The sequence below is a fragment of the Ochlerotatus camptorhynchus genome, unplaced genomic scaffold, assembly GCF_037179485.1.
Source record: "Ochlerotatus camptorhynchus isolate MF236.1 unplaced genomic scaffold, CSIRO-AGI_Acam_v1.1 ptg000052l, whole genome shotgun sequence".
Taxonomy (NCBI): domain Eukaryota; kingdom Metazoa; phylum Arthropoda; class Insecta; order Diptera; family Culicidae; genus Ochlerotatus; species Ochlerotatus camptorhynchus.
This window is the reverse complement of record NW_027040542.1, coordinates 1,907,259-1,922,044: the sequence shown is the minus strand read 5'-3', so window position 1 is coordinate 1,922,044 and position 14,786 is coordinate 1,907,259. Positions and strand designations below refer to the sequence as shown.

General features: G+C 40.8%; 1 protein-coding gene across 5 annotated transcripts in view; it reads left to right on the top strand.

Moving 5' to 3' along the window:
* Nucleotides 1-14,786, top strand: part of Ufd4 (ubiquitin fusion-degradation 4-like) — a 78,144-nt gene that overhangs the window by 54,353 nt on the left and 9,005 nt on the right. For 3 of the 5 annotated variants that reach the window (XM_065239182.1, XM_065239180.1, XM_065239181.1), the window contains exons 3-6: nucleotides 7,051-7,190; nucleotides 7,270-8,819; nucleotides 8,882-9,018; nucleotides 9,231-9,608. In XM_065239182.1, coding sequence (XP_065095254.1) covers nucleotides 7,051-7,190; nucleotides 7,270-8,819; nucleotides 8,882-9,018; nucleotides 9,231-9,608 — 2,205 coding nt within the window. The remainder of the gene's footprint in view (nucleotides 1-7,050; nucleotides 7,191-7,269; nucleotides 8,820-8,881; nucleotides 9,019-9,230; nucleotides 9,609-14,786) is intronic. The other 2 variants (XM_065239184.1, XM_065239183.1) reach the window with 1 other exon arrangement.

Below are 14,786 nucleotides of genomic sequence, written 5' to 3'. Positions count from 1 at the left end.
ACCTTGCACATGGCATTAGAGTCAGCGTGAATTATTCTTCTTCTTTCTTCTTCGCATTTCAAGCTTATTGCTTATCGCATATAAGCTTACTGCGAATTTCATTGGAAATTTAAAAATTCGGCTTCGTCATGCACACGCCATACATCTTTAATGCTAATTTGCGCTGACTCTAATACCATGTGCAAGGTAGGGAGTTGTAACGTTGCGTACAAACGAAAAATAATATTTTATATGATACATTGTTCTTGTATCACGAAAAAAGCTTATAGCACTTTACAGCTCTATATAGTATTAATGGTATACATTTAATATTTTGCTGGAGGCGAACCAGCCGAAGGTTGAAAACCTCCTTAATAAAGAAAACCTAACCTAACCTATACATTTAATCAAATTTTCATAAATGATTTGGAGCTCTATATTTATTAGTCTTCTATTATATTTAACATTTCGAAAACAAATCTACATTTTTGACATGCTATGTCAAAAAAATATTAATACAACATATTCAGAATTATCATGGGATTCTCATATACCAAGAAATTTCATTGGAACTCTCCTCGCAATTGCCATCGAGTTCTCGCACTCTCCTAAGAATTTGTTTGGAATCCTGATTAAACACTTTCCTCGACGCTCTAATAGCAATAGATTTGGAATACCTTTTAAAATTATTTTGAAAATTAGATACATTTGAAATTCATCTCAAACAAATTTTTGAACTCAATTCTCTCCGGACAAATTAGAAACTACTAAGAAGCATAGTACACATGATCGGTAGGACAAGTGAGAATATTAAAGAAAAAAAAACTACGGCAACCGGTGGGATTTGAACCCACAAATCTTATTACATCTCTTCTCATAAATCCTTCAAGAGTTCTGGGATAAGCTTGAAAATAAACTATCTGCTTTTGTAAACAAAGATTCAAGCGTCATTTTGTCGAAACTCGTCCACGTAAACAAACACTATTATCATGTTGGGAAATTGGAATGCCACGGATACATCCAGACAAGCCGAAAGCTGTATAACACCGAGTGCTGCCAAAGCTCGGATCTCATTAATCTTAGAAAAACAGATCTTCGGGTAATAACTGGTCTAATGATTGGTTACTGCTATAGCAGATATCACTTCGATAAAATTGGAAAAATTCCGGTTAGGCGACTGCCGTTTTTGTCATTTTGAAAACAAAACTGCTGAACATATACTCTGCAATTGTGGAGTATTGTTCAATCAAAGAATGTTAATATTTGGAAAAGGGCTATTAGAACCCTTTGGAATTTGGCAAAGCAATCCCAACAGACCAATAGACTTTATAAAACAAGTTGAGCCTAGGTGGGACTGCATGCTATGTCAACCAACCTCCTCTCATTTGTATCAGGATCACGATTTCTAAAATAATTTTTAGAGTTGCTATGCTAATATCAACATGTAGCTTTAGTGTGATAATTTATTAACTTCACAATTAGAAATACCTAATTTTACACGTGACGGAATCCATCATTGACATAAAGGATGAGTCGTAAACAAACATGTCATGTAAAATTAAGTGCTATGAGATTGAAAAGTTCGAATGTACGTTTGATTGAGCTGAATTTTGCGTCTATTATGACTCAATTGTATGTCAAAATTGGCGCTCGTATATGTCACTCTCAGAGCACCTAAATTTACATGAATTTTTCTAAGTGTGTAGAGAAAGTTCTGAATATGATAGGTTGATAGTTCCGCTAGAGTACGGCAGTGTGAAAATTGAATAGAAGTTGAAATTGAGCGAAGGGCCTCTAATGCGACAGTACTAGTCAAACGCACACTCCTCTACCTAACTCATATATTAATGGATGAGGCGACTTGAAGTTTTTCTTCAAATCTACATTTCCAACCAACTCTGAAAATCGTAAACTTCACGTATGAAGTAACAAAAACACTTTGCATGTGTAACGCGTAACTTTTCTCAACGAACGAACGACCAAGCGTTACATTGCTCAGTCCCCGAAATACCGGAAATACTCAGTTTCTTTTCAACCCTGCAAACGACTTAAGCGCCACTCCTTACCGGAGGTCGAAAGCGAAAATTATTTCAGGGATGCCCGGCCTGAAACTCCCAATCTGCGGGCGAGTCAATCGAAACGTCATACAACCAATAATCTAACTCAAAATCAATTACGAGAAGCTTTATTTTTAATTAAAAACGAACGCAAACTACTCTCATGGAAGCGCACAACCAAAATGTTCATTCAGAACATTTATTCGAAACGCGATTTCAAACGTTTGAATTAATTTAATAGATCATTTGAAATTCTAACCCGGGGTTTATTGGAACCAGTCTACTCGAATCAATGAGCTCAAAGATGTCCTAAGCAGTGATCACTGACCTGTTTTCATAACCCTTTACCATTCATCGGCCGTGCTGGTGCTGTCGGAGTGGCTCCTCTACGACGAGACGAACTCTACATCTGCTACGGATGGTTGTCCAGGCTAAGCGAGCACCCTCGGGCGCGTAATGCCTGATGACTCACCTTCTCTCGAACTTGACGACGAGAGGTTAGAATCTGCCGGCGGTTTGGTACTAATATTTTCCGAAGGATGCGGTGGGTGGTGTTACGAGGTGGACGGAGTAAATGCGTCTCCATATTAGGGGAGGGCAGGGTAACGTTTTGTTCGGTCTCGAGGACCACGTGTAGTGTTCACGGGTATAGTCTACCACCTGCTTTATCCACGACCGCTATTAGCCTTATTCGCTCTCGAAATAGGGGATTCTCGATCCCAACCAAACTCCCACGTTAATGAAGGACCTATTAACGTGTTCAAGGGTCTTACAAATTGCACAATGGAAAAAATATCGACTTATTATTCTTACCTGGTTCTAAATACTACCAATGTTCACTATTTGTTTTAGGTTCAGCTTATACAATTCACTAAAGTAAACTTTAATACATAATTTAATACATTTTTAGGTCAAATCCTTTTTCAATGTTTCAAACTCACTTTGTTCTAGGCTTTTCCAAAAATTCACCATTAAACCAATTCAAACTTTTTTTTTTACTATTTCAAAACTTATTCCGCTTTATAAAAATCGAACCGAAGAATCTAAGCACTCCAACAAAAGTGATTTGAAAGTGTTCTGGGTTAATCCTTTCAAGTCCCATGACCTTGGATTAACCAATCAAATTTATTTGCGTCGTTTAAATCAAACCCCAAAGACAAAACGTAATAACGTTTGAGTGAGGCAAATTCATTTATTGCGTCGTGGTAAAATTAAATAAAAACTTTTATCTAAATCGCCTATACACTGGAAGATCAATTCGAGCAGTTTGGGATGGTACAGTGTTGGTAGGGTATCGAGTAGCTTAAGCCGGGTGCAGTCTAATAAGTATAATTAAAGGCGAAATGTTTATTAAATACTATTGGGTTGTAAAGTTATCGTTACACATGTAACAACTCAAGGCGGGAGTAACCATCAACAATGCTGATGATGGTACAGCACGCAACACCACCCTATTGCTTGTTCTCTCTGACTACGTTGGTCATGACGAGAGAGCAACACAACACAGCTGAACATTGCATTAGATCCTACGTAACATCGATAGATTCTCTTCGTCGACTTTCTCTTTGGATCCCCACGGCCATGTAAAGACATTCCCAGGTATTTTCAGCACACATATCGAAGCGTTTATCTAGCATCCAATACGACAAACACAAGAAGAAACGGTTATGTGCTCAAGTTATTAACGAAAGAGAAAGTAGACGAAGAGAACAATGTTATTTAGGACCTAATGCAATGTTCAGTTTGAATTGCATTATAACACACCGTCGCCTGGAAATGCTTTTGGCAATGTAGGACTTTAGGTGATAAACGTCGATAGAATTATTCCACAGCCGCAGACAAGATATGAGCAAGTCAAACGCGCACTCTTTTGCCTGTAGATTTGAAGAAAAACTTTAAGTCTCCTCATCCATTAATGTATGCGTTAGGTGAAAGAGTGTGCTTTTGACTAGTACTGTCGCATTAATGGCCCTTCGCTCAATTTCAACTTCTATTTAATTTTCACACTGCCTACCCCTACGATAGAAAGGCACTTGTCACCGGTAGGTGGATTCATCAGGATTTGTTAGAACATGTTTCACAGAACGGTTTGATTTATATTTGCGTTGATTGCATCTGCCATGTACAGTTTCTTAAGTTATCATTGCTTGATGCCGAGCAGTTGGTTTTGTCGTAGATGTTCACTGCCCATAAAAGCATAACTGTCCCATATGAATAGGAAATCAAGCAAAGATGGGACAATTATGCGAGTATCGGCAGTTCATATCTATCTCGAACGGTGGTGCTCCGTAGACACTCCAACCATAATGTATCATATAGTTCTGTTCTATTAGAAAAGTATTGGAATCATTTTCATTTTTTAGTGGACACCCGTTATAGAAACCTAACGCTTCTAACATACCGCAACTGTAAGAGCGTTTGCCCTACTTCTATAACTCATTGAACATTTTCCTTTTATTTAATTTGTTTTCGCTGCTTGTTCCGTTCGGTCGTTGTCGCCGTCTTTTGATACTTGCTTCACAGGAAAACAAACAATAACCACGCGTTTGAACCGTCATCATATAGTAACACGCCATATTCATATCGATTACAATAGCCTGTATAAATAAAGTAATTAACAAAAACAAAATATCGATTACATTTTCGTGGTGCGTTACTGGCATTAAGATCTACCACCGAAGTCGAACTACTTCAAACAAGGGGAACAGAATTGGTTTTGTAATCAAAGGAACACATCTTGGTCCTTTTTACTTTTTATGCCTTGTTAATAGTGGCAAGACTCGGCTTTGTCCACCGAGGATGATCTTAAAATAAGGGAAAAATTAGTTAGTTAGTACTCATCTATGTGATTCCTAATCTTCTATTCGTTGTTCCCTAGTTTGAAGTGGTTAAGACTAGGGTTCTGATGCATGGTCATTATCAGTGTTATTGCTTTTTTTTGCGAAGGAATCTGTTTTTGACTAACAAATGGGGCGCTGCCTTTGGAGGGTGCTCCAACACTCTAAAGGGTAAAAAGAGCGGGACCTTACAATTAGAGTTGGATCCTTGCGATAAAGGCAAGAATGACAACTGTATCAAAACCGATTACTTCTTCATTTCTCAATAGTGATGTAGAAATACGACATACACTAAACTAAGGACACGGGGTATACCACAATAGATCAAATAACTGTCGCAGTGGATTTATGTCCCGAACAGAGGAAAATGAAAACACGCCATATCGCACGGTCACGACGTTACTGACTGTCTACAGCGTAAAACGACGACGGCAGTGCGCTTGTGAATATATATAAACATTATTATTACTTGTATTATTGTATTATTAGTCCGTGGCAATCAGAGCCCCATGAAATAGTATGAAAAGCAGTGTCGTTGCTGTCCAATTTAATTCTTCGCTTAACAAATGTCATACATAGACAATTAATTTATTAATTAAACATCCATTCATGGTTTCATCTAAAATCTTACATGTTGACTCAAATTGACTTCACTTCAAGCCAAACTGAAAAGAAAATGTGAAACTACCTACTTCGACTGTTATATCTTCATTACGGAAACAATTGATTTTCGAAATCCGAATTCGTCAGCCCTATGTTGGAAGCATGGAGTAGTAGTATAATAAATAAATAGTTAACACATTTGGATTTTTAGTTCGAAAAGTGATTTAAAAGAAACACAAATGGTCTATACTGAGAATCTGCGTTGTAAATTTTGTTTAAAGGGAAATTAACAAAAATAAACTACTGATCCGATAAGACGACGTTAGTGTGTTAAAATTGATAATTGGAAACGAATCTCATTTTTAAACCGTATGGTGGACACTGTAAGATTAAGTCCTGATCTGTCTCGCTTCGTTTCCTGTAGTTAGTCTGACCTTATGCCAAAAAACAATAACAACGTAGGTACAGAGTTTACATTTACGTAGCGTATCTTTCTTTCGCGAGCCAACCCAACCCAACAAGTAGGTCAGATCAATATGATGCTCACTGAAAAACAGCACCACGGACGCAGAAGGCCAATTTGACTGTGATCATAATTCGATAAAGCGAACCAACGCAGTGCACTGCCCGAACGGAGCGGAGCACACGACGAATGAATCACCATTAGCGTTGAAATTATGTGCCCTACAATTTGAACTATAACTTCGTACAGTTGTTACAAGACCAGCCAGCATCCAAATGTAGCATCAGCTGCTTGAAAAGTGGCGCCCTCTGCTCTCCCCCGTTTAGAGTCTAGAGAGATGCATCTCGTGCGCAGCGTCTTTCTGCTCTGCATCTGTATCAACTCTACCTACTGCGAATGAAATGGCACGACGAACATCTACTGCGATCGTGATGTAGCTGAGCTGAGAGAAAACCATCCAACATGCAGTCGGCAGTGAAGTGTTGGAGCAGAGCGGGGCTCTCGCCGTGAGTGTGGTATAGATTCGATTTACATAACCCCATTAAATTGAAGCCAAGCCAAGGCAGTAAGCAACACTGCTCCGGTGGCCCTCCTTGCCCCAGTGTCCCACATCAGCGGCTGTGAATTGGTTTGAGTATCTTGTTTTACCTCTCTTCTTTATTTAACGATTCTGGTTTTTCTGCCATATGACAACCTAAACGAGAGCAGCTACACAGGAAAACAAACTGCCAACCAGAATCGCTCTCGGATGTTGGAATAGCTCAAAGTGAATATATTATGTTCCGGAATGGGAGGCCATGTAGATAAATGCTAAGCTTTGCCTGCGACCTGATTTAGATGGTCGCCGACATCCAATGCCCTTCGTATAATTTTGACTGGTATTCATTTCTCGAGGATTAATTTGTTATTTTTCTCGCATGCTCTCCTATTTCTTAAATAGAATCAAACAAATTTGGGGTGGAAATATAAACACGCAGTGTTTTTTTTAGCATCCCCACAACAGCAGTATGACCTCATTTTAGAAAGGGATTACCTACTTTCAGATTGATACGTACCTCTATGGCTGGATATTGTGTAATTAACAATGGTCGTCTTCTCTTTTGCCTTCCAGATGGGTGACGTTGATCCAGAAACGCTGCTAGAATGGCTCTCTATGGGCCAGGGAGACGAACGGGACATGCAGCTGATTGCCCTAGAGCAACTCTGCATGCTCCTGTTGATGTCCGACAACGTGGATCGTTGTTTCGAAAGGTAAGAACCGTTGCTTTCTTATTCATAACAAACAGACAAAAATGTATAAACATACGTGTGTTTACGGTCATCGTTTCAGTTGTCCTCCGCGGACGTTTCTGCCAGCACTATGCAAGATTTTTCTAGACGAGCTGGCGCCAGAGAATGTACTGGAAGTGACAGCACGTGCCATCACCTACTATCTGGACGTTTCATCCGAGTGCACACGTCGCATTGTGGCGATTGATGGTGCTATCAAAGCCATCTGCAACCGATTGGTGGTGGCGGATCTCGAAAGCAGAACTAGTCGCGATCTGGCGGAACAGTGCATCAAAGTGCTCGAACTCATCTGCACTCGAGAAGCCGGAGCAGTGTTCGAAGGCGGTGGACTGAACTGTGTGCTCTCATTCATCCGGGACAATGGTTCTCAAATCCACAAAGACACACTCCATTCGGCCATGGCCGTGGTGTCCAGGCTATGTACCAAGGTTGAACCACAAGGTGCTAATGTACAAACTTGTGTAGAAAGTCTAAGTACGCTGCTCCAGCACGAAGACCCACTTGTGGCAGACGGAGCGCTGAAATGCTTCGCCTCGGTGGCGGATCGATTCACACGAAAAGGAGTCGATCCAGCTCCACTAGCAGAGTACGGCCTAGTTACAGAGCTATTGAACCGGCTAAGTAACGCTGCGGGACCACAAACATCAACCTTGACTGCTGGTGCTAGTGCTAATGCACCTCCAGCTGCTCAGTTAAATAGTCAGGAGGTTGCTCCAACAGTACAGCTTTCATCATCGGCACCCAAGACACAAGGAGCTGCCGAAGCAGGTCGATCGAGTCAGTCAATCGCCACTACCATATCACTGCTATCTACCTTGTGCCGAGGATCGCCTTCAATCACTCACGATCTGCTCCGATCCAATCTACCAGAAGCTATGGAACGAGCCTTCAAAGGAGACGAACGATGCGTTCTCGATTGCATGAGGCTTGCCGATCTCATCTTGCTACTGCTGTTCGAAGGTCGCCAAGCGCTTGGTAGGGTAGGTGGCTCAAGTGGTCAGTTGGCTCCACGGGTGCGCAGAGCAGATTCCAGCACCGAGCGAACGCATCGACAATTGATCGACTGCATACGTAGTAAGGACACGGAAGCACTTATCGAAGCTATCGAATCGGGCGGCATCGATGTCAACTGTATGGACGACGTCGGTCAAACGCTACTGAACTGGGCTTCAGCTTTCGGTACATTAGAGATGGTAGAGTTTTTATGTGATAAAGGTGCTGACGTAAACAAAGGCCAGCGAAGTTCCTCCCTGCATTATGCGGCTTGCTTCGGCCGGCCAGGCATTGCAAAAGTGCTGCTCAAACACGGTGCCAACCCAGACCTCCGGGACGAAGATGGCAAAACGCCGCTAGACAAAGCTCGTGAACGACCAGATGAAGGCCACCGTGAAGTTGCTTCTATTCTGCAGTCACCCGGTGAATGGATGACCGCAGCAACACGATCGGATCTGAAAACCGACCCAGAAGATGGAGACAGTGAGCCACGGGGAGATCCAGAAATGGCACCCGTGTATCTCAAGTTCTTTCTGCCAATATTCTGTAAAACGTTCCAAAGCACAATGCTGGCCAGCGTACGGCGGTCTAGCTTAGGTGAGCTTGTCATCCAAAAAGCTTCCAACCTTTTCTAATTGCCCTCAATATATCCCCTCCAGGTCTCATAAAAAAGATGATCCAATATGTCCAACCGGACATGTTGTCGAGGCTTTGTTCCTCTGAAGGTCTCCAAAGTCACGAACAGAGTCTGGGAACATTACTAGTCGAAGTCGTCGCCAGTGTCCTGGACAATGAGGTAAGTCCATCGGGGAAAGTTGCTAACTTCCCAACATCGTTTTCGACCACCCCTAACAGCGCTCTCTCTAGTGTGAATTGGCCGTGTCATGCTGAAGCAAGCAACAAAATTGATCCATCCTCAAGCTGCCATTAAAGCATCAGCTGCTTTCCATCCCATCATCCCTTAGAATACACGTACTAAAAGTGGTTTTTGAACTATACGGCTTACAGATAAGCTACAGCTGGCCGTCACAGCCAACACCACCGTCTCTACTGCCCTTAACCGTTTCCTCCTCTTCTACCAATACTAGTAGTAATAGCATTCTAGCCAAATTTAGTTGCGCTGACCGAGTAAGCAAGTATGTCCAGAATCTAAGACAACACCAACAGCAGCAGCAGCAACCACAGCAGCGTCGTAACTCTAGCTCTTACATAATTCCACCACCGCCGCCAATGCTACCGTTGACCTCATCATCGATGATGGCCACATTCGCCGAAAATCCTCACCCTCGAGACGGCAGCAAAAGCAATAACAACAACAACAACAACAACGACGACGACGACACTAAACGTTGTAGTCGAAGCAATTGGTCCGATCTTAACATTGCGGTAATGAAGCTTGAAAAATTGTTGAAAGTTTCTTTTCATTTTCTTGACGCTGCATTTAGTTACCTTATTTCTTATTACCTTTCATATTGTATGACGCATCTATTATAACAATCGACCATTACGCCCAATTAGCAAACTTAATTCTCTCTTTCTCTTGCTGTGTTCGTACCGGAAAATTTGACGATTGGACGCGAAAAACCATGCTAATTATCTAAAATGAAACAATTTGCAAGCGTATTTTGATCGTCCCAAACACACCGACAGATGGCATTTCGTCATTCGGATCAAGCGATTGCGTATGGTTATGTAGCTTAATTTACTGGATTAACATTATATTGTTCGCGCACAGACGGTGTGTTTTGCAAAACAAAAAAAATGAATTTTCAACAACGTTTCTAAAGCTTTTCTTTCCTTTAAACATACTTCCAATCGTTTCGCATAAAAACATGTTTTACTATGATCACATGTTTTGCTAGTAAGTTACAAGAAGAGGATGCAAACTATGTCTATGCAAACACTCTGAACGCGTTGCCTCCGGTAAAATGTGTAACGGCAAATTGATATTGTTTGAAAAATCATAACTCAGCAATTTATCAACAGATTTTAAACCTATTGGTATCGAATAAGCTTTTAAAGTTTGTAGTTTCAAGTGGTGCCAATAGAACATGGCTGAGCTATGATTTTTAAAACATTGCAAGTTTTCCGTTACACATTTTACCGGAGGCATCATGTTCGGAGTGTTAATAGAAATACTCAGAGGAAGAGATGGGCGGAAAAAAAACGAAATACAATTCGGCTACAGGGTTTTGTATGTCAATTATCTTTGAACCCTTGCTACAAGCAAGCATTTCACATAACTTTTTTTTTCTCTCTTCGATGTACGTGCAAATAATAATCGAGTGCATCGCAATATTTTGCACATTTCTTGGTGACATTGAATTTCTATTTGATTACAATATTTTCAAATATGATCTGGTAAGAATAATCCTCGGAAATAATCTAATGGGAATGTTCGATTGGCTCAGATTTTCACAATTCAGAACATACTGATACAACATACAATTGATTTGCTTAAATTAGGTAGGAGGATTGAAATCGCTTAAAGATCAGTCATGTATATTTTGATTATAATTGTGAAATGGAAGAATTTTACATAGCCTTGTGATAATTTAATTTGTGCAAACATACACACTTAATCTAGCTCGGTAAAATCTCCTACAGCCGATTACCTCGGCATTTACTTTTGCTGATATCTCTGCAAAATGTGTGTTTGTCAGCTGATATTTCAGCAAATAGTTATTTGTAGGCTGAGTCTCGGTAATTGTTTTACTGAATCTCAGCAATTGCAGAACTATTCGGCTGTTGGAACCTCGGCGAAAAAAGTTATATGTGTAATTCACTTATTTACAACCTATTACAACACGGAGATCCGGAGATAACTCTGTAGCTTTGAAACGTTCTGTTGCAGAGCTTCTCGGGTCGGTTTATCCGGGGTACGTTCATCGCTTTACAAACGGATCGCGGTCGCGGGCTGGAGTTGGACTCGGAGTGGCAGGACTGAACACTGCAACGAGTCAAAATCTACCGGAGGAGTGTTCCGTCTTTTCCGCTGAAGTCGCAGCCATCACTCCGGCAGATCAACCGATCCAACTGACTCACACAGCGTCATCCAAGCGCTGGAAGCCGAAGCCCCGAGCCACCCCGGTACCCTTCCTAGACGTCATGCGTTGGATTGTGAAAAACCATTACCCTTATGGAAGCCTTGCAGCAGGAATAGTTCCAGTCGCGGACCACTTTCCTGAGAAAGATCCAGGAAACCGTACGTTCCTGGCCGGACAGCCAAAAGTACAAGGACCAGCGGATCATCTCAAGACTCCAGACCGGCCATGCGAGGATTTCCTGTAATTGCGGTGGGACACCTTTCCGCAAGGTCTGTTCAATTTGCAGCATCCCCGCCTCGGTGGAACACGTGCTGTGTGTCTGCCCGTAGTTCCAGAAGCTACGCGAACGACATGGACTCCCGGAGAACGTCAGTAATCTGCTTGATTACGACCCCTCGACGTTGGCTGCGCTGATCGCCTTTCTGAAAGAAGTCCACTTGTATGATCAAATCTAGCCCCCCGTCGGTGGCTGCACTGATTCTGCCATCGGGATTTCTCCGCCGGACCGGGCACTGTCTCCTACGGTGGAGCTCACCACAGCCCCGATCTAATCCTCACCTTACATTAAGTTTTTTTTAAATGTTGTCTGTCTCATTCGTTGGGTAATCAGAGCCAGTTATACGTCACGTTCATGTCAAATTGAAACCTATTTGTTAGGCAGGATCTAGCCTGACCATCTGCTGTATAACGTAATGAACTAGCCTACGGTCAACAATAACGATAATAAAGAAAGAAAACCTATTACAACACTGATGAAAACACTTCATTTTTAGTCGGTGAGAACGTTTTTCATATTCTTTCAGTTTTTGGCCTGTCTCGTTCTACTGCTGCTGTCAGTTCCGAGTCTATTTGCAGGTATCTGCTTTGTAGAATCAACACTCGTTCAGCTATCTTTCAGCATCCAATTTAAAGTAAGTAAAAATCGCAATACTTTCTAATCCTGAAGTAGACCAAAGTGGATTCCTGCCCTAGGAGTGATCCATCAGAATTGTTAGAAATTCAAATAAATTTTCAATAAAATTGATAGAAGCATTAACATATTATTATAACAAAGGTTCAATTGTTGGCTACAAACATGATTTGAAAACCGAAAATTTTCGAACTACTGACCAGGAAAACACCGGGAAATTCAGTTGCCACTATGTCGGTTTCAAAAACTATATTGACACCATAATGAACATATCCCGGACTGCTCTGTCGTGAGATGACAAAGTGGCGTAAACGCCACCATGGTCAATTTTCACTTTTCGTCATATTCGAGTTCTGCATACTAAATGACACTCAAAAATACTTCAAACTTGTACAAAATTTGATGTTGAAGCATGCAGACAAAGTGACGTCAGCCATACAGTTAAGTGCTAACCTATTAAAAGCTTTTAGCGTAGGACTACGTCTGTGATTTCTATATGAGGGTACACTTTGTGAAAACCGAAAATGGAACATGTAACGAAATTATGAAAGATTTTGAACGTTGAAAACTCAGCTGCCCCTGGACCATTTTCAATAATTTTATCACCAACCGATCAGAAATATTTCCACGCATCGATAACAATGCTTCCGACTGTTGATTTTCAACAAGAAACTATTGGAAAAATGGTAAATGCCATGCATTGTCCAAAAGCGTCGAAATAATTAACAAATCCACCAATTACGTACATGGCACTTTTTTGTTCTTGGGTTACACTTGCTGGTTGCAATTTTAGTGTTCGACATTTTTTAAGGACCACCAAAAACATGAAATTACACTATTTACTAGGGATGCTTAAAAGTTCAATTATTCGATTAACGATTAATCGTAAAGATTTTTCCAGCTATTCGATTAAATTTTTATTGAATTTTCAATTATTCGAGCAAATTTTCAAAAATTTCTACTCGTTTGAGAGACATAGAGGAGAACCATCACGTGAAACAGGTTCATAAATTCGCCGAAAAAAGTGGCTAAGGCTAAGATTTACCAACTTGTTGAGAGAAGGAGTTTAACGAGAAAAACTAAAAAGGCAAGGAGCTTTAGCTGGGTGGACACTGATATTCTGCGACCTTCCAACCTGTCGCAGACACCAGTTCAACCCCTGTCCAGCAGCAGACGGGCCGAGACTCTTGCGAGTGCCCAATCATTGAACCAAAGAATATGGGATTGTCCGGGATTGTTGTGTTGATACATCTTCCAAAGGCTTTAAGCCTGTACTACCATCGGCCCTTTTCAGGGCCATCAAGATTTTCCCAAAGAGTTAAATTTCTGAACATGTCCCAACTAAAATTCATATAAAAAGGTTCTTTTCGGAGCAATCATAGTTATACTAAAGAGTATAAACAGAGAGAATCCCGTTCAAAATCCTATTTCTACACAAAACACAAGCTGCAGCTAACAAATAACATTTATTATATATGACCACGTAGTGCTACGTCACCATTACAACCCCGTAGGGCTGTCCCTTGTAGTTTTTTAAACATCAAGGATCATATTTTTATCCTCGTTTAGATCATATTGATCATATCCAGTAATATTGTTGCAAATTTTCTTGATCATTACAAGGATAATTAAAAATATTTGTTTTCTGAACAATTCACTGAATGGATTTACGTCACAGTGTTATCTAACGGCAGTGCTGTTCGTGAGCAATTTTGCCTGTTGAAATCGCTGAAAATCCCAGCTCGAGCAGTATATACAACTGCTTTACTTCCGCTATTCGCATAACAGTCCCATATCCTGAGAATTTCCTATCTACAGGGGACTGTTATGTGAATAGAAACAGTATATGCAACGATTGAAGGATACTACAATTATAACAGATGCTGTTTCGCGTGATTGAAAGACGATCTTCAGCCGCTTGCACTCTTCAAAGGTCAACATGGTATATGGTAATGCATCGTAAGATAGTAACTAACGAACTACTTCACTAACGTGGTAGGAGAAACGATCAACACTGTGACAAACGCCACGATGGAACATTTCCTCTTCGAATGTGGCGTCAAAAGTCAGATAACCGTTTCAGCCATGTGGATTGGATACATCATAGCTTTTGTGTTGGACACAAACATACTCGGCACCGCTATCGCTTGGTCAAAACGTTTGCATTACTGCTTTGTTACCTCGAATACTTAAGGTAACTTGTAAATAATAGCCTATAGAAACTTGAACTGGACAATAAATCAGGATGTGCTGGATTTGGTCAAGCTTCTGCATGCATGTTCCATCAGATGTCACTGCTGTTGTTTGCGCTGACATCTATCGAAAACTACTCATAATCTGTTTTACCGTAATTGTTCACAGAGGACAGTGCAGTGCAAAACATGTTTGGTACCTCTATATATGCATTTAGATTAATATTCGAAGTTCCTCCTTTTTTTTACACATTCTGCACACAAAATAGCTCACCCCTCACAGAATTTCCCGCCGATTTTTATATATGAGGCAGGGGAGAAAGTATATTTTGTGCAGAATTTGTAAAAAATGAGGGACTGCAAATGTTAAACTAAATGCATATATAGAGGTACCAGACATGTTTCGTAGTGACAG